At 44.2% G+C, this 20,857-nt stretch overlaps 1 protein-coding gene across 3 annotated transcripts; it reads left to right on the top strand.

Annotated features, from left to right (window-relative positions):
* Window positions 1–1,374: 1,374 nt before the first annotated feature.
* On the top strand, window positions 1,375–15,431 carry LOC125639638 (interferon-induced protein with tetratricopeptide repeats 5). 3 transcript variants are annotated; one of them, XM_075130942.1, is made up of 3 exons: window positions 1,381–1,592; window positions 2,251–2,440; window positions 13,133–15,431. In XM_075130942.1, the coding sequence occupies exon 3, from the start codon at window positions 13,314–13,316 to the stop codon at window positions 14,571–14,573; it is 1,260 nt and encodes a 419-aa protein (XP_074987043.1). In that variant the 5' UTR covers window positions 1,381–1,592; window positions 2,251–2,440; window positions 13,133–13,313; the 3' UTR covers window positions 14,574–15,431. The 3 variants fall into 3 exon arrangements, with proteins under 3 accessions (XP_048713140.1, XP_074987043.1, XP_074987044.1); XM_048857183.2 differs by lacking the exon at window positions 2,251–2,440 and having other exon boundaries at window positions 1,375–1,592; XM_075130943.1 differs by lacking the exons at window positions 1,381–1,592; window positions 2,251–2,440 and adding an exon at window positions 11,362–11,514.
* Window positions 15,432–20,857: the final 5,426 nt, after the last annotated feature.

Consider the following 20,857-nt stretch of genomic DNA (forward strand, 5'->3'; position numbering starts at 1 on the left):
TGGGGATTGGTCCTGCTTTGAGCAGGGGATTGGACTAGATGACCTCCTGAGGTCTCTTCCAACCCTGATATTCTATGGCTTGCTCCCCCACAACAAAGACACATGGTCTTCCTGCAGATGGCCTCTGCCTCCTGCAGATCTCTGATTGCCTAGTCTGTGGCAAGCAAAGCTTTCCTTTTCTCCCTCATGGTAATGACCTGGAGGGAACACAAAAATCACACCATTTCCTGTGTCACCTATACTGGTTAGTCCTGCATGTGGAGCAGACGGGCTCCTTGTGTTTTAAATAATACAAATCTCACAGCACCCAACATGTTTGTGCAGTATCAATGGGGATAGTTTAATTGAGGAGTTTACTGAGGCACAGGAAAGGCCCAGCTTTTAACGATATTTAGGCATTGCTCTGCTCAGCATTGCAAGGAGCAAAGGGATGTAGATGGCTAAGTCCCATTTTCAAAAGTGACGTAGCCACCTAGAAGTCTAAGTCCCATTGACTTTCAATCACACTTAGACTGCTAAGGGTGGGATTCACAAATTTATGTAGGCATCTAACTCCCATTGAAATCAAAAGGCGTTAAGTACCTAAATATCTTACCCTACCCCACGTACCTCAGTCGCCTGAGGAACTAAGACTTAACTACCTACATAACTTAGGACTTTCAATACTGAGCAGAGCAACACGTAAATTCTTTTAAAATCTGGATCCAAGTGACTTGTTGAAAGTCACAGGAGTAGAAATAGAGACTGGGAGTGGATGAGTCATTACACAAAGTAAAACTGTTTCCCCATGTTTATCCAACCCCCCCCTCCCCCGTTCCTCAGAGTTCTTGTTAACTGCTGGAAATGGCCCACCTTGATTATCACTACAAAAGGTTTTCTTTCTCCCCCCCCTCCCCCGCTGGTAATAGCTCATCTTAAGTGATCACTCTCCTTACAGGGTGTATGGTAACACCCATTTTTTTATGTTCTGTGTGTATATAAATCTCCACACTGTATTTTCCACTGACTGCATCTGATGAAGTGAGCTGTAGCTCACGAAAGCTTATGCTCAAATAAATTGGTTAGTCTCTAAGGTGCCACAAGTACTCCTTTTCTTTTTTCAGGAGTAGAAACTGACTCCCAGTCCCTCCCACTGAGCCGTGTTTCTGTTCAATCCATTAGCCACACATCTTTCCTCTATCCATTTCCACAAATCTTTATATTTTAAACAAAGTGGAGCCTTAAATTTTTATATTAGGAAGGACTGCCTGAACACTCTGGGTTATTATTGCCTTAGTCTCTGTAGCACAGTTAAATCAGTGGCATAAAGCCAAATGCGAACAGAAGAAACAGATCGAAGTCCCTTAAGTTTCAGTTTCCCTAGCAGCAGCTAGTTCAGCTTTTCTGTTATGCATTCGGAGAGCTGTACATAGGTTTCACTTTCTAGTTTCCATTTACTTCACTAAACTGCTGAGGAACAGCCCATGTCACATGATGCTGGAATGAGTATAAAAGGGAGTAGAGGAACAGTAGCCAGCAGTCAACATCCCAGATTAGTAAGAAAAGAGGCCAAGCTGCATTACAACAACTGATCATCAAAGCAAAGCCATGAGGTAAGTAAACAACAGCAACTCTGAACTGTGCTGATTTCATAGAAATGTAGAGCTGGAAAGGACCTTAAGAGGTTGTCCAGTCATCTTGTCCAGTGGTTCTCAACTAGGCATACGTGTACCCCTGGGGGTACACAAGAGGTCTTCCCGGGGCACATCAACTCATCTAGGTATTTGCCTAGTTTTACAACAGGCTATATAAAAAGCACTAGTGAAGTCAGTACAAACTAAAATTTCATACAGACAATGACTTATTTATATGTCCCTATACATCACACTTATAAATTTATTTATTTATTTTAAGGATATGTATATTATTTACATTATTATAATATATATATTAAAATGAGAAGCATGCAATTTTTCAGTAAGTGTGCTGCGACACTTTTGTATTTTTAGGTCTGATTTTAAGTGAGGTGAAACTTGGGGTACACAAGACAAATCAGACTCCTGAAAGGGGTACAGTAGTCTGGAAAGCTTGAGAGCCACTGATTTAGTCCATCCCCCTGTGCTGAGGATATGTGTTTCTTTCATATGAAAATTCTAAACTTTAATTTACTTGAGTTTAAGTAGTTACCAAAAGTAAGCAATTGTTTTACATGTTAATTAAACTGAGGACTAGATTAAAGTGATGGTATTGTTGGAAATTTAATTCTGTCAGTTCCAGATGTTCCAGCCTCAAACCCCTCTCCATTTTCATGGGTGGAATTTACACCCACAAAGCTTGTGCCCACAGTTCACTGTTGCCACGAGTACTGTAGGGTCAAGTGGATGTCTAAGTAGATGATTTGTGCTCTCAAATCAGGAAACTAAGCTTCTAATTACTACTATTGTGGGTGGAACCAGAAAATGTGAGTACAATTTTTGTGCTGCAAACTGATATCCAGAAGTTGGTCTCCTTTTCTGTGGTATCTGGAAAGAGAAAAGGAGTACTTGTGGCACCTTAGAGACTAACCAATTTATTTGAGCATAAGCTTTCGTGAGCTACAGCTCACTTCATCGGGTGAGCTGTAGTTCACGAAAGCTTATGCTCAAATAAATTGGTTAGTCTCTAAGGTGCCACAAGTACTCCTTTTCTTTTTGCGAATACAGACTAACACGGCTGTTTCTCTGAAACCTGTGGTATCTGGGGGATTTAAGGAGTCTCAGAGCTTTTTTCACTAATATTTTAAAGGAGAAAACTCCAGACTTATGACGATTCTGAAAGTAACATCATTTAATGCTTATGTGCTGAAAAGATGTTTAACCTGCTGTAACCATGCCTTAGAGAGTCACAACTGAGGATGCCAAATTCAGGACGAACTACTAAGAAATAGGGCAAACACCCCAAAACTGGTGGTTATTCTTTTATAAGATATACCAGACCAGCCACAGAAGTAAACGTCTGTTTCACCACACTGGCTAACAAGAAGACATAAAGGCAGTTTCCTCAGGCACTCTAGTTCTTATCTCTGAATCCAGTGATTTTGTGGTGATATGAGTGGTTCTTTACAACCAGTCTCATGAAATAATAGGTTCTTCTTCTCCCAAGACCCCAGTGATCCAGATTGAATTCCGCTCCATCACCCCAAAGCTCTAATAGTTCATTTTGGATCCTCTTCTCCTAACCTCCCCACAATTTGCTAATAGGTCTTTCAATGTTAATCTTTCAGTGGTCCCCCAGTCAGGGCACTATCTCAGGACTCAGGAGACCTGGGTCCAATTCACTGCTTTGCCACAGACTTCCTGTGCAACTCTGGGCAATTCGTTCAGTCTCTCTGTGCCTTAGTTCCCCATCTGCAAAAAGGGACAATAGTCTCCACAACCCCAACTCATCTTTCCCTTCCCAATCCTCCAGTTGTCCCCTTGCTCTCTCTCCAGCACCTTCAGTATGCATGATTTTGCAATTGGATGGCAACACATACATTGGCACACAAGCTGCCAGATCTTCTGTGTTCCGGCAGAGTTCTGCCAAGTAACAAATAAGGATTTGATTTAGGGCTCTATTTTGTTTAAGCTATACAAATATTTGTTTGTGGAGCTGCAGTGTTGTGTAGAGTTTGTTTTGACTAAGATTTAAAGGTGTGTTGTCAGCCAACAAGTTTTAACACGTTCTAAAGTGCTCCTATGGACAAGGCAGTATGGACTTTAGTACATGCTAAGCTGGTCAAGTTGAAGCTAAAGGGTAGCCTAGGCCTCAAGTTGATTGGTTTATCACTTGGTACAGTCTACAGTGGTGTGTGTACACTAAAGTTTTAGAATATGTTAATTATAATATGTTAGCTGACACACGCCTTTAAATCCTAGTTAAGACAAGGCCTGAGAGTCTAGACCCCCTTGGTTTCTTTTTCTGCTCCTAGCTAGGGCAGGGTGGAATTAGGGGCAGATTATCAGAGCTAAATGAGAGGAGAGCTCAGAGAAGGGATCCCCAGGGACAGATGGGTGCAATGTCAGAAAGAAAATAGTGGGAAGCAGAAGCAAGGCAGCATGTGTGCCAGGATAAATGATCAGGCAGGAGTACTGACTTCTGTTTCATATTAGTACCACTCTGTGGAGAGTACACCAATTTGTTCTTTTTCAAATGGTCTCCCAACAACTACTACTTATGAAAAATAAAATAAAGATAAGGAATGGGAAAGAGAGTGTAGCGAAGACTCACCAGTGTGGTGCCTCCTGCTGGTCATCTTGGGAATTAGCTGAACTCCAGCTCCAGGGGGCCTCCTGATGACTGGTGTCTCGCCTGCTGCAGGCCCCCCATGTCCCTTCCAGACCCCAGAGCCCTTTCCTCAGGGTTCTTCCCACTACCCGCACTCTTTGAGTCTCCCCTCCCAGGGGAACCCCCAACCTTCTACACCCCCCTTGCCTCAGTAGCTACTGCCAGTTGTCATCTAGCCCCAGCTCACTGGGGCAAACTGCAGTCTGTCATGGCCACTCATCATTGGCAAGGAGGTTGGACCAGCTGCCTCTGCTAACCCTGGGTTGCACCTCAAAGCCCCAGTACCCGCATAGGCCTTTATCAAGGCCTCAGCCTGGGGAGTTACCAGGCTGGAGCTCCCCAGCTCCCCTTGCCCTTGCCATTGCCCTGCTCCAGGTACCCTATTGCCAGGCAGCTAGGTCCTTCTCTCTCCACAGCTAGAGAGAGAATCTTTTAGCTCCTGGCCCCCAGCCCTCTTATCAGGGCCAGCAGGGCCCTGATTGAGCTGGCCACACCTGTGGTCAGCTACTCACTCATCTTCTCCTAGATGTTCTCACTTCTTTTTTTTTCAGGAGTGGGGTAACCACCCCGCTACAGAGAGCATTCATAGAAATGTACCGTCTTTTACACATTTATCCATTGTAGGTTGCTGGGTGTTAACACTTTTGACAATCAGGCCATTTATTTCAGTGTCTATATATGGATTTAGAAGCCTAAATTTAGGCACCTATTTTTAAAAATCTTGGTCCCAGTTTCCAGTTCTTTCATAACTTATTACTTTACCCCCATCCACACCCAATATTCTCCTACCTTGGATGAGTCCACAGGCAAAGGAAGATCTGAGCAGTGTGTCATGGAGTGGAAAATAGAGAGCCTCAAGCAAAGTCACTGTTGCTTGAAAGAGCAATGAGGCCTGCATGACTGAGTGCAGGCAGCTCTATTTTTCCAGCTCTTCAGCAGCTGTGTTCCCCCTTCCATATGTTAGTGTACATGGAGCTACTAGAAAAATGGAGCTGTCCACACTCTGAAGAAGCTCCTAAATGCAGAGGCTTCTAGTGCCGCCAGATCATACGGCTGGCCATTATTGACTTATCTGTCTGAGGGTATGTTTACGTTATAAATACTATAGTAGCATAACTGCAACTGCAGCACCGTAGTAGAGATACTTACTCCAGCGATGGAAGGGGTTCTTTCAGCACCGTAGTCACAGGTGCTGGAACATGGGTGCAGGGGGTGCTGCTGCTGCACCCCCTGGCTTGAAGTGGTTTCCATTATAAACAGGGTTTACAGTTTGGTTCAATGGCTCTCAGCACCCCCGCACCTCTCCAAGAGGCAGTAGATAGGTTGATGGAAGCGTTCTTCTGTTAAGAACATAAGAACAGCCATACTGGGTCAGACCAAAGGTCTATCTAGCCCAGTAGAGGCAATGAACAGAACAGGTAATCATCAAGTGATACATCCCATGTCACCCATTCCCAGCTTCTGGCAAACAGAGGCTAGGAACACCACCCCTGTCGATCCTGGCTAATAGCAATTGATGAACCTGTCCTCCATGAATAGGAGTTCCTTTTTGAACACTTTTTTTTTCAGATGCATGGACTAAAAATTACAGATGCAGGCATTATATAATGACACACGAAGAGAAGGAGTTACCTCACAAGTGGAGAACCAATTCGATCAGGGTGGATGTAGTCCATTCCCAATTATAGATGAGGAGGTGTCCATTCGAGGAGAGGCAGAGCTGCTTTTGTAATGAGTCAGCCACTCCCAGTCCCTATTCAAGCCCAAATGAATGGTGTTAAATTTGTAAATGAGTTTTAGTTCTGCGTGGACTCCTCCTGACGGTCGAAATGACACTTCTACATAAAGTGCTTCTGCAGACATGTTTCAGAGTAACAGCCGTGTTAGTCTGTATTCGCAAAAAGAAAAGGAGTACTTATGGCACCTTAGAGACTAACCAATTTATCTGAGCATGAGCTTTCGTGAGCTACAGGTCACTTCATCGGATGCATACCGTGGAAACTACAGCAGACTTTATATATACACAGAGAATATGAAACAATACCTCCTCCCACCCCACTGTCCTGCTGGTAAAAGCTATTACCAGCAGGACAGTGGGGTGGGAGGAGGTATTGTTTCATATTCTCTGTGTATATATAAAGTCTGCTGTAGTTTCCACGGTATGCATCCGATGAAGTGAGCTGTAGCTCACGAAAGCTCATGCTCAGATAAATTGGTTAGTCTCTAAGGTGCCACAAGTACTCCTTTTCTTTCTGCAGACATGCACAGCCTGAAATTGTGAACAAACAGCATCACTTGCCTCATAACCTCAGCCGTACAGAATGCAATGCCATCCACAGCCTCAGAAACAACTCTGACATTATAATCAAAGGGGCTGACAAAGGAGGTGCTGTTGTCATAATTAACAGGTTGGATTATGAATAGGAGGCTGCCAGGCAACTCTCCAACACCACATTCTACAACGCCACATTCTACACACTCCTCTGATCCCACTGAGGAGTACCAAAAGAAACTACACCATCTGCTCAAGAAACTCCCTGCTACAGCATGGGAACAAATCCAAACGGACACACCCCCAGAGCCCCAACCAGGGGTATTCTATCTGCTACCCAAGATCCATAAAACTGGAAACCCTGGATGCCCCATCATCTCAGGCATTGGCACTCTTACAGCAGGATTACCTGGCTATGTGGACTCTCGCCTCAGACGCTACGCTACCAGCACACCTAGCTATCTTTGAGACACCACTGACTTCCTGAGGAAACTACAGTGCATTGGTGATCTTCCTGAAAACACCATCCTGGCCACCATGGATGTAGAAGCTCCTTACACCAATATTCCACATGAAGATGACTACAAGCTCTCTAAAACAGTATCCCTGATGAGGCCAGAGCACACCTGGTGGCTGAGATTTGTGACTTTGTCCTCACCCACAACCATTTCAGATTTGGGGATGACTTATACTTTCAATCAGCGGCACTGCTATGGGTACCCGCATGGCCCCACAGTATGCCAACGTTTTTATGGCTGACTTAGAACAATGCTTCCTCAGCTCTGGTCCCCTAGCGCCCCTTCTCTACTTGCGCTATATTGATGACATCTTCATCAGAGGGACCCACGGGAAGGAGGCCCTTGAAGAATTCCACCTGGATTTCAACAATTTCCACCCCACCATCAACCTCAGCCTGGACCAGTCCACACAAGAGATCCACTTCCTGGACGCTACAGTGCTAATAAGCGATGGTCACATAAACACCACGCTATACCGGAAACCTACTGACCGCTATACTTACCTACATGCCTCCAGCTTCCATCCAGGACAGATCACACAATCCATTGTCTACAGCCAAGCCCTAATATACAACCGAATTTGCTCCAGTCCCTCAGACAGAGACAAACACCTACAAGATCTTTATCAAGCATTCTTAAAACTACAATACCCACCTGGGGAAGTGAGAAAACAGATTGACAGAGCGAGAGGGGTACCCTGAAATCACCTACTACTGGACAGGTCCAACAAGGAAAATAACAGCACACCACCGGCCATCATGTACAGCCCCCAGCTAAAACCTCTCCAGCACATTATCAACGATCTACAATCTATCCTGGAAAATGATCCCTCACTCTAACAGATCTTGGGAGGCAGGCCAGTCCTTGCTTACAGACAGCCCCCCCAACCTGAAGGAAATACTCACCAGCAACTACACACCACACCACAGAAACACCAACCCAGGAACCAATCCCTGTAGCAAACCTTGTTGCCTACTCTGGCCCTATATCTACTCTAGCGACACCATCAGAGGACCCAACCACATCAGCCACACCATCAGAGACTCATTCACCTGCACGTCTACTAATGTTATATATGCCATTGTGTGCCAGCAATGCCCCTCTGCCATGTACATTGGCCAAACCAGACAGTCCCTACGTAAAAGAATAAATGGACACAAATCGGACATCAGGAATGGCAACATACAAAAACCAGTAGGAGAACACCTCAATCTTCCTGAAAATTCTATAACAGATTTAAAAGTAGCTATACTTGAATAAAAAAAACTTCAGAAACAGACTTCAAAGAGAAACAGCAGAACTAAAGTTCATTTGCAAATTTAACACCATTAATTTGGGCTTGAGTAGGGACGGGGAGTGGCTGGCTCATTACAAAAGCAGCTTTGCCTCTCCTGGAATTGACACCTCCTCATCTATTATTGGGAGTGGACTACATCCACCCTGATTGAATTGGTCTTTTCAACACTGGTTCTCCTCTTGTGAGGTAACTCCTTTCCCTTTATGTGTCATTATATAATGCCTGTATCTGTAATTTTCACTCCATGCATCTGAAGAAGTGGTGTTTTACCCATAAACGCTTATGCCTAAATAAATCTGTTAGTCTTTAAGGTGCCACCAGACTCCTTGTTGTTTTTGTGGATACAGACTAATACGGCTACCCCCTGATTTTTGAACCCTGTTATAATCATGGTCTTCACAACATCCTCTGGCAAGGAATTCCACAGGTTGACAGTGTTGTGTGAAGAAATACTTCCTTTTGCTTGTTTTAAACCTGCTGCCTATTAATTTCATTTGGTGACCCATAGTTCTTGTGTTATGAGAAGGAGTAAATAACACTTTCTTATTTATTTTCTCCGCACCCCTCATGATTTTATAGACCTCTATCATATCCCTTTTAGTCGTCTCTCTTCCAAGCTGAAAAGTCCCAGTCTTTTTAATTGCTCCTCATATGGAAGCTGTTCCAAATCCCTAATAATTTTTGTTGCCCTTTGCTGTACCTTTTCCAATTCCATTGTATCTTTTTTGAGATGGGGTGAGCTGATCTACACAAAAAGTATTCAAGATGTGGGTGTACCATCAATTTATATTGAGGCAATGTGATATTTTCTGTCTTATCTATCCTTTTCCTAATGATTCCCAACATTCAGGTAGCTTTTGTGACTGCCCCTGCACAGTGATACTCCTGAGGGCATTCTGCGCCAAAAAATTTAAAATTCTGCACACAATATTCTAAAATTCTGCAAAATTCTGCAAATTTTATCAAATAAATGTGGAGGCTCCAGCATAGCACTGGGGAGCACAGGCCACTGGTTGCACAAGGGTGGGTGATTACTGTGCAGCTCCCACTTCCTGGGACATGGACTCAGTGGTAAGGCTGCACTCAACCCTGACACAGCGCATGGACCGGGCATGCCCCAGAAACCCCTCAGAGCCCTGCCCCTCCGTGCCAGGTTCATCAGGTGTGAGCAGGCAGGCTCACAAGATAGGATCCAAGTGAGAAGGGGCTTACCGTGGGGGAATCCAGGTGTGGGTTGAGAGGGTTCGGTGTGTGGCAATCTGGGTGCAGGCAGCTCAGTGGGGTTTCCAGGTGTGGGGGGATCTGGATGCACAGGGGCTTCATGGGGGTTTCTGGGTGCAACAGTAATGGTACTGTTCGGGGGGGCCTGGTGAAGGTAGTTGGGGCTCAACAGGGCAGGTCTGAGTGTGGGTGGGGCTAGAACTCTGCAGGGGTGTCTGGGTGTGGGGGGCTCAGTGGGGAGGGGGGTCCAGATGCTGGGAGAGTGGGGCTTAGTGTGGTTGGGATCCAGGTGCAGTGGGTTGGGGCGCAGTAGGGTGGGGATCTGGGCGGTTCAGATGCAGGGGGAGTGGGGCTCATTGGGGGGGTTCTGGGTGTGTGGGGGGGTGAGGCTCGGCAGGAGGGTCTGGATACACAGGGGTTAGATAGATGTGGGGAGCAACTCTCTGTACAGTGATCCATCCCGCTGCTGCTGAGGAGCAAGGGGTTCAGGAAGCATGGGGTAGGTGGGGGAGTTTGCAGAGCTTCCTACAGCTGGGGGAGAAATCTGGAGGTGGGTCTGACCTGGCCCTGGACACCGTGCAGGGGAAGAGGAAGTCCTGTCTTCCTGAGTCCAGATGGAACTAGCAGCTGAGCCTGGCGCAGGGTAGGAGCTACCAGCTGTGTCTTCCCCAGTCCCACCCCACAGTGATTTATCTCTCTGCCAGCTGCCCTGGACACCCAAAACATACTTTTGGGGAGGGTTGCATGACCGCTCTTGTGGCTTCTCTTTGCTTCCCTGAAAGAAAGTTCATTTTTCTTCAGGGAAACAAAGAAATCCTGCTCATGTGCAGTGGTGCAGATTTCCCCCACGGGTAACATTGAGTGGATGTTTTTAGAGAACTGTCCACAATGACTCCAAGATCTCTTTCTTGAGTGGTAACAGTTAATTTAGACACCATCATTTTATATGTATAGTTGGGATTATGTTTTCCAATGTGCATTACTTTGCATTTATCAACAATGAATTTCATCTGCCTTTTTGTTGCCCAGTCACCCAGTTTTGTGAGGTCCCTTTGTAACTCTTCGCAGTCTGCTTTGGGCTTAACTATCTTGAGTAGCTTTGTATCATCTGCAAATTTTTCCACCTCGCTGTTTATCCCATAGGCGCCAACTCCTTGGGTGCTCCAGGGCTGGAGCACCCACGGGAAAAATTAGTGGGTGCTCTGCATCCACAAGTAGCCACACTCCCCTCCCTGCCCCACCCCCACCTCACCGCACCTCACCTCAGCCTCCTCCTCTGAGTGCGCCGGGTCTTCACTCAGCCTCCTACGTCCCAGTGCTTGCCACCACCACACAAATGTTTGGCAGCATAGCAAGCTCCAGGAGGGAGCGGGGAGGAGCGGAAACGTGGCGCACTCAGGGGAGGAAGTGGGGAAGAGGCGGGGACGGGGAGTTGGGGAAGGAATCAGAATAGGGGCAAGGAGGGGGTGGAGTTGGGGCGGGGACTTTGGGGAAGGGGTTGGAATGGGGGTGGGGCAGGGGGAGGAGGAGGAGGGCAGGGATGGACTCAAGGTAGGGCCAGGAGCAGAGGGGGGTTGAGCACCCACCGGCACAAGCAGAAGTTGGCGCCTATGGTTTACCCCTTTTTCCAGATCATTTATGAATATGCTGAACAGTACTGGTCCCTGTACAGACCACTGGGAGCACCACTATTTACCTCTCTCCATTGTGAAAACTGACCATTCTCTCCTACCCTTTTTCCTATCTTTTAACCAGATACTGATCCATGAGAGGACCTTCCGTCTTATCCCATTACAGCTTACTTTTCTTAAGAGCCTTTGATGAGGGCCCTTGTCAAAGACTTTCTGAAAAAGTACATTGTGTCCACTGGATCACCACTGCCTACATGCTTGTTGAGCCCCTGAAAGAATTCTAGTAGATTGGTGAAGTATGATTTCCCTTTACAAAAACCATGTTGACTCTTTCCCAACAAATCATGTTCAACTGTGTGTCTGATCATTCTCTTCTTTACTATAGTTTCAACCAATTTGCCTGGTACGGAAGTTAGGCTTACTGGCCTGTAATTGCCGAGATCACCTCTGGAGCCTTTTTAAAAAATTGGCATCACATTAGCTATCCTCCAGTCATCTGGTACAGAAGCTGACTTAAATGATAGGTTACATACCACAAGTAGTAGTTCTGCAATTTCACATTTGAGTTCCTTCAGAACTCTTGGGTGAATACCATCTGGTCCTGGTGATTTATTATTGTGTAATTTAATTTGTTCTAAAACCTCCTCTAAAGACATCTCAGTCTGGGACAGTTCCTCAGTTGTCACCTAAAAAGAATGGTTCAGGTTTGGGAATCTCCCTCGCATCCTCTGCATTGGTGAAGACAAATGTAAAGAATTAATTTAGTTTTTCTGCAATGGCCTTACCTTCCTTGAGTGCTCCTTTAGCATCTCGATATGATAGTCCAGTGGCCCCACTGGTTCTTTAGCAGGCTTCCTGCTTCTGATGTTGGCCTAGCATTATCAACTTTGGCACTTAGGTCATCTTAACTACATCTCTCGGGGGTTGAAAAATTCACCCTAAGCAATGTAGGTAGTTGACCTTAGTTTTAGGTGTAGACCAGGCCTGAACAACATCCTAGCCCCAGACAAACAAATAAACAGAAGTGTGCAGATCTGGTATAACATAGCCCAAATGAAGTGCAAACCAATTTAGGCCTCATGCCACTTTTCTATCCTTTAACTACCCACTAGGGTAACATAATACAAGATAATTTAATCATACAGAGTAAATATGATCCAACATGGACAAGAAAAAAAATGCAAAAGCAGAAAACTATAGAACAGAATATCAACACAGGAAACATGAAATTAATATTATATTCCCAGATAAGAGTAATGTGAAACTGAAGAGAGAACTTAAGTGTAGAGAACATTACAAAATGATGTAATGGTTACCCAAAGTAGCATTGCAAACCCAGGAAATTCAGTGTTAAGTTATCATCGAAGAAATCCAAACTTGTTAAAATATGGAAATATACACTTAGGTTACCCAAACTCACTTGCTGTAATTTTTTTTGTAAGCCTTTGTTTGACGGTCTTTTTTAGGCAAACATTGGCATTTGATTACAAGCTCCAATATTACGTTGGCTTTTTTGTATAATCTGACACTTTCATGAACTCGCTATATCTTTGATACAGTGGTTTACATGGGATCAGAGTAACAGAGACAATATGAATAACCAGTTGTGTTCAAATCTTCAGACCTATGCACTCCATATCTTTGGTTTCTCAAAGTATTGTTCCCTGGTTAGTGCCACTTGTGATGCACCCTCTCTCTGAAAAGCATCTGTAGAGGGGACATTATTGCTATCTCACTAGTTAAGATTGGCAATATTGTTAATTAAAAACAGAGGTACAGAAAAGCAAGGTACAGAAAGAAAAGAAAAGAAAGGTACAGAAGACAGATAATTGTCCTCTGGGGTAAAGAAAGTTTTAATCTGAATCTCTTCTTCACAAAGGCTTAAACATGCTTTTATTTTTTCCTCTAGCAATATTTCCAAGAATTCGCTAAAGGCTGTCTTGCTGCAACTTGAATGCCATTTTACATGGACGTTGCTGAAGGATGATGTTGATCTTGATAACTTAGAGGAGACAATTTGTGATCAGATTGAGTTTCTAATCACAAAATCCAAAATCACTAATTATAATCTGCTAGCCTATGTGAAACACATGAAAGGCAACAGTGAGGAAGCTCTGGAAAGTCTACAAAAAGCTGAAGGAGAAGTTCAAACAAATCATGCAGATGAGGTTGACAGGAAAAGTCTTGTTACCTGGGGGAACTATGCTTGGATCTATTACCATATGAACAAACTTCAAGAAGCTCAATCCTACATAGGCAAGGTGGAAAGCAGCTGCAAAAAGCTCGCAAGTGCATCTCGCTATAAGATCCAGCTCCCTGAGATCTACTGTGAACAAGGGTGGGCACTATTAAAGTTTGGAAAAAAGTATTACGAAAGAGCAAAGAAATGCTTTGAAAAGGTTCTGGCAGAGACACCCAACAATCCAGAATTTAATTCTGGCTATGCAATTGCCATATATCGCCTGGAAGATTTTCTTACAAAAGGCTCTTCTGGTGAGGACTCATCACTGGAACCTTTAAGGCATGCAGTAAGGCTGAATCCAAATGACACTTTTGTTATGGCACTTCTTGCACTGAAACTTCAGGACATAGACCAAGTCGAAGAAGGAGAAAAGTACATCAAAGAAGCATTGCAAAAAACCCCAGATCTTCCCTATTTATTGAGATATGCTGCAAAGTTTTACAGAAAAAAAGGACTAGTGGAGAAATCACTGGGGTTTTTGAAAAAGGCATTGGAATTTACACCAACCTCTGGTTTCCTGCATCATCAGATAGGTCTTTGCTACAGAACACAATTATACAAAATGAAAAAGGAAACAAAATATCCACCTAGAGAGCAGATGGAGGAACTGATTCGATTTGGCATTTTTCATTTTAAAATGGTGGTAGAGCAAAAATCAAAGTTTATGTATGCCTATATTGACCTAGCAAGCATGTATGCAGAAGGCAATCAATATCAAGAAGCAGAAGACACCTTTCAAAAAGTATTTAAGATGGAGAAACTCACCTGTGATGAGAAGCAACAACTCCACTACCGCTATGGACGCTTTCAGGAATATCACAAAAAGTCCGAATCTGAGGCCATTAATCATTACACAAAAGGGCTGAAAATTGAGAAAAACTCACATGAAAGAAACCTGTGTAAATATGCTCTGAAGAAATTAATAGAAAGGAGAATTCAGAGAGGCTCTGCAGATGCTAAAAGTTTGGGTATTCTTGGACTTATTCACCAACTGAATGGGGAGAAGCCTCAAGCAATTGAGTGTTATGAGAGAGCCCTGGCACTGGAGCCTGATAATGAAGAATACTTGAGTGCTCTCTATGAGATACGGCTTTCCATAGAAATCTAAAGCTTCTAACAGCTGGCAGAGAATCCATTTCTGTAACCACCCAAATAAAATTTTTATTTCAAACTGTATATGATGAAAGTTTGTCAACTTCCTGCATTATTTATAAGATAGCCTGAATTCCTCATTTAGGCAAAACTTGCATTGGGATTAGGCCTATAGTTTGGACGCTCTTTATTGGCATGTAGTGCAGACTTTGTAATCCTAGCAGTTAATGAGCTCTTGCGTCCTCTCTCCCCTGTAAAATAGCTATGTTTATGTTGATAACAAACATTATTCTGCAGTGCTTGAAGTGAAAGTGTAACAGATAGCACTACCAGCTGGTGATCATGTAAAACCTGGAAAATGATGTTTTCTAACTTGCATATCACCAAGAGTATGATTGGAGAAAACATATAATAGTTATCTATCTTTTGACTCAATTTAAGAGCTCTGTAAATATCTGTGTTTGTGTTAATTTCTGCTCTTAGATACATAGCTTCAACATGAATCATCAGAACATACAGTACACTGGGAAAAGATGAGGGTTAAAATTTATCAAGAGTCTCTTAGTTCATGCTCTTTCAAGACATCAGATAATTGAGTGCATCCTCCTATGAGGGAAGGAAATACTAATGATATGGACTGGATACTACTGATGGGTTTTATAATTTTGGACAGGGTGGATTTATCTTGTTACTAGGATGCACACTTTGGAGCTATATTCAAAATTCAGTATGGGCCATGGACTTTTGTGAGTTTGGGAGTCTGTAGGCTTGCATAATTGACTGTGTTTGCAGTAATTGTTTAACCATGAAGAAAAAAGAGCCCTGCTTGTATCTTTTTTCCAATGAGAATCTTATAAACCATGTACCATTTGCACTTTGCTGTATTTTTGTAAATTATTAAACTGCACTAAGTCAATTAAATTATGCTTTGGGAATCTGTCTGCAGACCAACCCTCACGTCTGTATGTAAAAGCTACTAAAATGGCTATTTAAAGCATAGCAATAAAATTCTGATCAGATGTTAAGGAGCCAGAGAAAAAGCCCCACTTGATTTCCTGGACTGCCTGCAAAGCTAGTTTTCGTAGTTTTGCACTGAACCATTGAACTGTGCATAGAGAGCATCTTTCTAATTCAAGTACATTCCACAATCTTGGGTATGTGCACATGGGTAGAGGGACGAGAGGACATAAGGGGTGAATGCAGGAGGAGGTGACGGAGCATTGGGCACAGGGAAAGAAGTTTGACAGGGTATGCGGGAGGGGATAACAGAGCACAGGGTCCAGGCACATGGAGGAGAGGAATGACGGAACACAGGGCATGGTTCGCATAGGGTAGGGTGTGACAGACCACCGCACACAGGCGCATGGGGAGGGGGGTGACAGGGCACAGTTGCACGAAAAGGGCAGTGACAGAACACGGGGAATGTGCACCAGGGAGAGAGGAGTTCTAGAAGACGGGTTGTTTTTAAAAAAGAAGAGGAAGGTGTGGAGAATGTATTCCGTCTTGTGAATTGCTAAGAAGAATCTAATTGGCTTAGGACTGATGGCCAAAGGGCAAAGCTTGTACAGTGTGACACTTTTACATTCCATTATTGTATCTTGGCCAATGGGATGGCATGCAATGCTCCATGTAGAAAACATACTACATTTCCAAAGCAAACCCCTTTAAGACTTTGTGAAAAAAGTAAGAGCTATTTTTCAGGACCAATTAGATCTTCACTTTTGTACATTTCTATCAGACAGCAAGCACCAGTCAAAATGCAAAAACCCTCCAGCAGTCACATTAAGTGCCCAAATCACTCGTGTTGTTAGAAGTGCTTCACATAGTCAGTCAGTTATCCAGGAATAAATATTACTCATCAAGGGTGTGAAACTCTGGCTTCAGATGCACATGTGGAATTCTCACTCATTGCACTGGCAGCTGTGTTATTGGCAGGTGGGGTTGGTCTCTAGGAAACACAAATGAAGCCAAAGGGAATTTACAATGTGATTTTGGATCATGAAAACCCCCTTTCTGACAAAATTTCTCACAAAATTGATGTCTCCCATCCCATATGCACACGGTCATAAAAGGGTTAGAGAAGTACACTTCCACCTCTTCTCTCTGAAAAGGCGGGGGAGGAGGCCTTTCTTGCTTTTAATAACTAAGGTCCAGATTTTCTCCTCCACTTCCAAAAATAAAGGCGACCCGGAATGGGTGGTAGAGGTGGGGGAGGGACTCCCTGTGGGAGAAGATAAAGGGGGTGGAAGGGAGGGGAAGAGTGTCACATCTACAGAATGATCTATCCCTACCCCACCTCTTTCCCTCTCCAAGTCTGAGAACTGCTGGGAAGAAGAGGAGATGAAGCCAGGAACCACTGACTCTCCAGAGCATGATCCCTGACTGGCCTCACAGATATGAGAGTGAGATATTTCATCTGCACTTGATACTGTTCCAAGTAACGTCATCTTCTGTTAAATCGTCTATGCAACTGCTACTGTGCAGCCATGCAGCAATGGCAGTATGGCTTCCACCTGAGCCATCCTGGTAGGGCAGGGATGGGCAAACTTTTTGGCCCGAGGGCCACATCTGGGTGGGGAATTTGCATGCAGGGCCATGAATGTAGGGCTGGGGCAGGGGCCTGGGGTACGGGAGGGAGTGCGGGGTGTGGGAGGGGGTCCAATGTGCAGGAAGGGGCTCAGGGAAAGGGGTTGGGGTGCAGGAGGGATGTGTGGTGCAGCAGGGGGCTCAAGACAGAGGATTGGGGGGCTCAGGGCAGGAGTTTGGGGTGCAGAGTGCGGGAGGGGGTCAAGGCCGAGGTTTGTGGTGCAGGGTGCAGCAGGGGGCTCAGGGCAGGAGGTTGGGGTGCAGGAGGGGTGCAGTAGGGGGCTGGAGTGTGGGTGCAGGAGAGGTTTGGGGTGTGGGTTCCAGCCTGGCGCCGCTTACCTGGAGTGGCTCTGCGGTGGCAACGGCGTGCAGTGTGGCTAAGGCCGGCTCCCTGCCTTCCCTGGCCCTGCACTGCGCCACTCCCGGAAGTGGGTGGCACCACGTCCCTACGGCTGCTGGGGAAGGGCAAGCAGAGGGCTCCGCGCGCTGTTCTTGCCTGTGGGTACTTCACCTGAAGCTCCCACTGGCCGCGGTTCCCCATTCCCGGCCAATGGGAGCTGCAGGGGGCGGTGCTGCTCTCTGCTCTTTCCCCTCCCCCAGGGGCCTCAGGGACTTGGTGCTGGCTGCTTCCAGAAGGGGCACAGTGACCGCAGTGCCATGGGGGAGGCAATCCCCGGGCCAGATCCAAAGCCCTGATTGGCTGGATTCAGCCCGCAGGCCGTAGTTTGCCCACCCCTGTGCTAGGGGTTGAGGATGAAGGGGGCAGCAGAGTAGCACTGAGGGGCCAGTCCTCCATCAGGCAGCCTCAGCACATCTGGAGGCTCCCTTTTGTGTAGGAAGGCCATGATCCTCCCCGCCCCTTCCCTGCTATGGAAGGAGACAGTTTTCGGGAAACTCCTCAAGATGAACCTTGAGGAAGGAAGGAGTAGGAAGGCAGCTGTTTGTGGGGAAAGATCTTGGCCAGAAATTTCCACTGGAAAAAAATACCAGGCACCAAAAGCCTCTTAAATCTAGCAGAGAAAGGCATAACAAGAATCAACGGCTAGAAGCTGGTGCCAGATAATTGCAAATTACAGATACAGCACACATTTTTATAACAAGGAGGGTGATTTACCATTGGAACAAAGGGAGTGGTGTATTCCCCATCTCTTGATGTCTTCAGATCAAGACTAGATGCCTTGAATTTATGCTTTAGCCAAAAGATAAACACAAGTTATTGGAGTCAGGGCTAGCTGGGTTAAATGTAATGGCCTGTGAAATACCAGAGGTCAGACTAAGATGATCTAATGATCATTTTTGGCCTTAAATTCTATGAATCTATGAATGTGAAGCCTATACATTTGATGTTTATGTATCTAATGTTAAAGTATATTGCCTTCACATTCCTGGATATTTTATTATATTAAATATTAACATTCTTGAAAGAGAAAAAATAACCAGCATTGAGGCAATGATTACCAAAGCACAGCTTAGATGGACAGATCTTATTATCAGAATGGGTAAGGCTAGACTCCCGAAAAAGTCCTCTATCATGAGATGAAACTCAGAAAGCACAGGAAGGGCAGTAAATATAAATATTTCAAAGACAGGATCTCAAAGCATGAGGCATAACTATAGATAACTTAGAAACAGCCAAGGACACACCTGAATGGAGAGCAATCAATAAAAGTTGTAAACACTTTGAAAAGACAGATACAAAAAACTCATTGAAAAAATGACCACACATCATGCCAAGTCTTCAGTGGGAATCTACACATTCCTATATGACATTTGTTTGCATCCTCGCTCCTCACAGATAGGACTATGCAGCCACAAGAGAACACGAGTTGTCATGATGTCATCATTGAATATGACAGACAGCCATATATGTTATGTACAACTAGTCACCAATTCAAAATAGTTTACAATTTTAAATCTCTCTCAAAAAAATTTCAGAATCTGAGCCACATATTATTTCTATTTCTTAGTGCAGGTGCTAGATTACATATATTTCTATCATTACATAAATTAAATTAAGGACCATTAAGGTTGGTAGAAGAAGAAAAAAAAGCCCAAAACACTGGGCTTACATAGGAAAGGTTATAACTTGTGTATTAACTTGTTTAGGTACTGGATGTACTGTAGATTTCAGCAAATCTGTATCAGTGTAGAGTTTTGTATGTGTGAGAGTGATTTTCTTCCCCACCAGATGGTTCTGTTGCTTAGTTTTGTGCTGTCAAGAGACTGAGCCTTTGGCATTATTCAGAATGAAATATAACTGAAAGAGGTGAAAGCTGCTCTGTTTTGGTACTGGGTCTGATACTTAAACAGGGCACATTTGTTAGATTTACCTCTTTAAACAGACAGAAAATCCCTGAAAAACACTACCATGCATTTCACAGCCTACTTCTTCTTCTCAATAGGGCAAAGCTTGAAGAAACTGCACTAGGCAACTATAGAACAGATCTTCTAGCTTAGAAAAGCTGGGAAACCTGAAGCCATGCCTGATTTTTACCACGCAGGCCTAGGATTTGTATGAATAACTCCAAGTTCAATGGGGAAAGGGGTGTTCTGACTTTTTTTGGTTTGGTTTGTTTGTTTAGGACTGTGGGCCAATTCTCAGCTGGTGTGTATTGGCATTGCTCCCTTGAAGTAAGTGCTGATTTACCAGCTGAGAATCTGTCCCATTGCCTGTTTCTCAAACACTTCTTCTTGGGTATTCATTCTCCAGGTGAAATAAATTCAGAAGAAGAATCTAGAATCCTAAACTGCGGTTGTGCTTTTATTGCCTCTGCCTGCTCTGCTAAAACCCACTGACCCTAAAACAGTTTAAGATTGGGTTTTCGACACCATTGCAGGTAACATGCTTTTGCCAATGGGTACTGATTTATGAGGAATGGGCCAGGCATTTAAAATTATTTCTGAAAACCCAGCTATGTATATTCAGTTGTTTAGAGCAATAAGCATATGCAGACCATAGAAGTGGTAACCATGTAAATTCAGTGGGTGAAGAATATGAACAAAGAACACAAAGTTGTAGAAGTTTCCTTTTTATGAAGCTAAAAATACAAGAAAAGTAGTCAGCCCCAGTACAGTTTGGGAAGCTGCATCACCTCGCTCTGGGTTTCATTTGCACACTATAAGTTTAGCAAGTATAATATTTTTCTAAATTGCTTTAGCTTCAGTTGTGACTACATTTTTTATCTTTTATAGTATATACTGGATAGAAGCAGAACCCCAGTCACAGTGGGTGCTGTAAAAAAGTAAACATTTACCACGCTCCAATATAAATGCCTCACTATAGCCTACATTTGAAGTACAAGAAATACTGAAGGTAATGCCACAGTGAAGTATTTGTTTACTTACTAATGGCACCCACTATATAACACCACACAGTGTTTGTAAGCATGAACATCGACACAGAGAGCCAGATTCTTAGCTGATGTCAGTTAGTGAAGCTCCACGGGCTTTGATGGAGGTATGCTGTTTTACATCAGGTAAAGACTTGGATCATAAACCTATCTTCAGGACACACTAAAGAGATCAACAAAAATCACTTGCATAGTAGAAGTGATCCTTATCTGAAAGTAAAACAAAATTGCATCGGAAATCACACGGGAATACTTTTCAGTGGTCCCTTAAGAGCACGTTGTGGAGTGGAGTGGTGTTAGAGTATTTTATTTTTTATGTAGCCTAGAGTGAACACGTAAGACACCAGCTTGGCGAGTCAGGATG

Source organism: Caretta caretta, chromosome 7 (genome assembly GCF_965140235.1).
Source record: "Caretta caretta isolate rCarCar2 chromosome 7, rCarCar1.hap1, whole genome shotgun sequence".
In the NCBI taxonomy this organism is placed as follows: Eukaryota; Metazoa; Chordata; order Testudines; family Cheloniidae; genus Caretta; species Caretta caretta.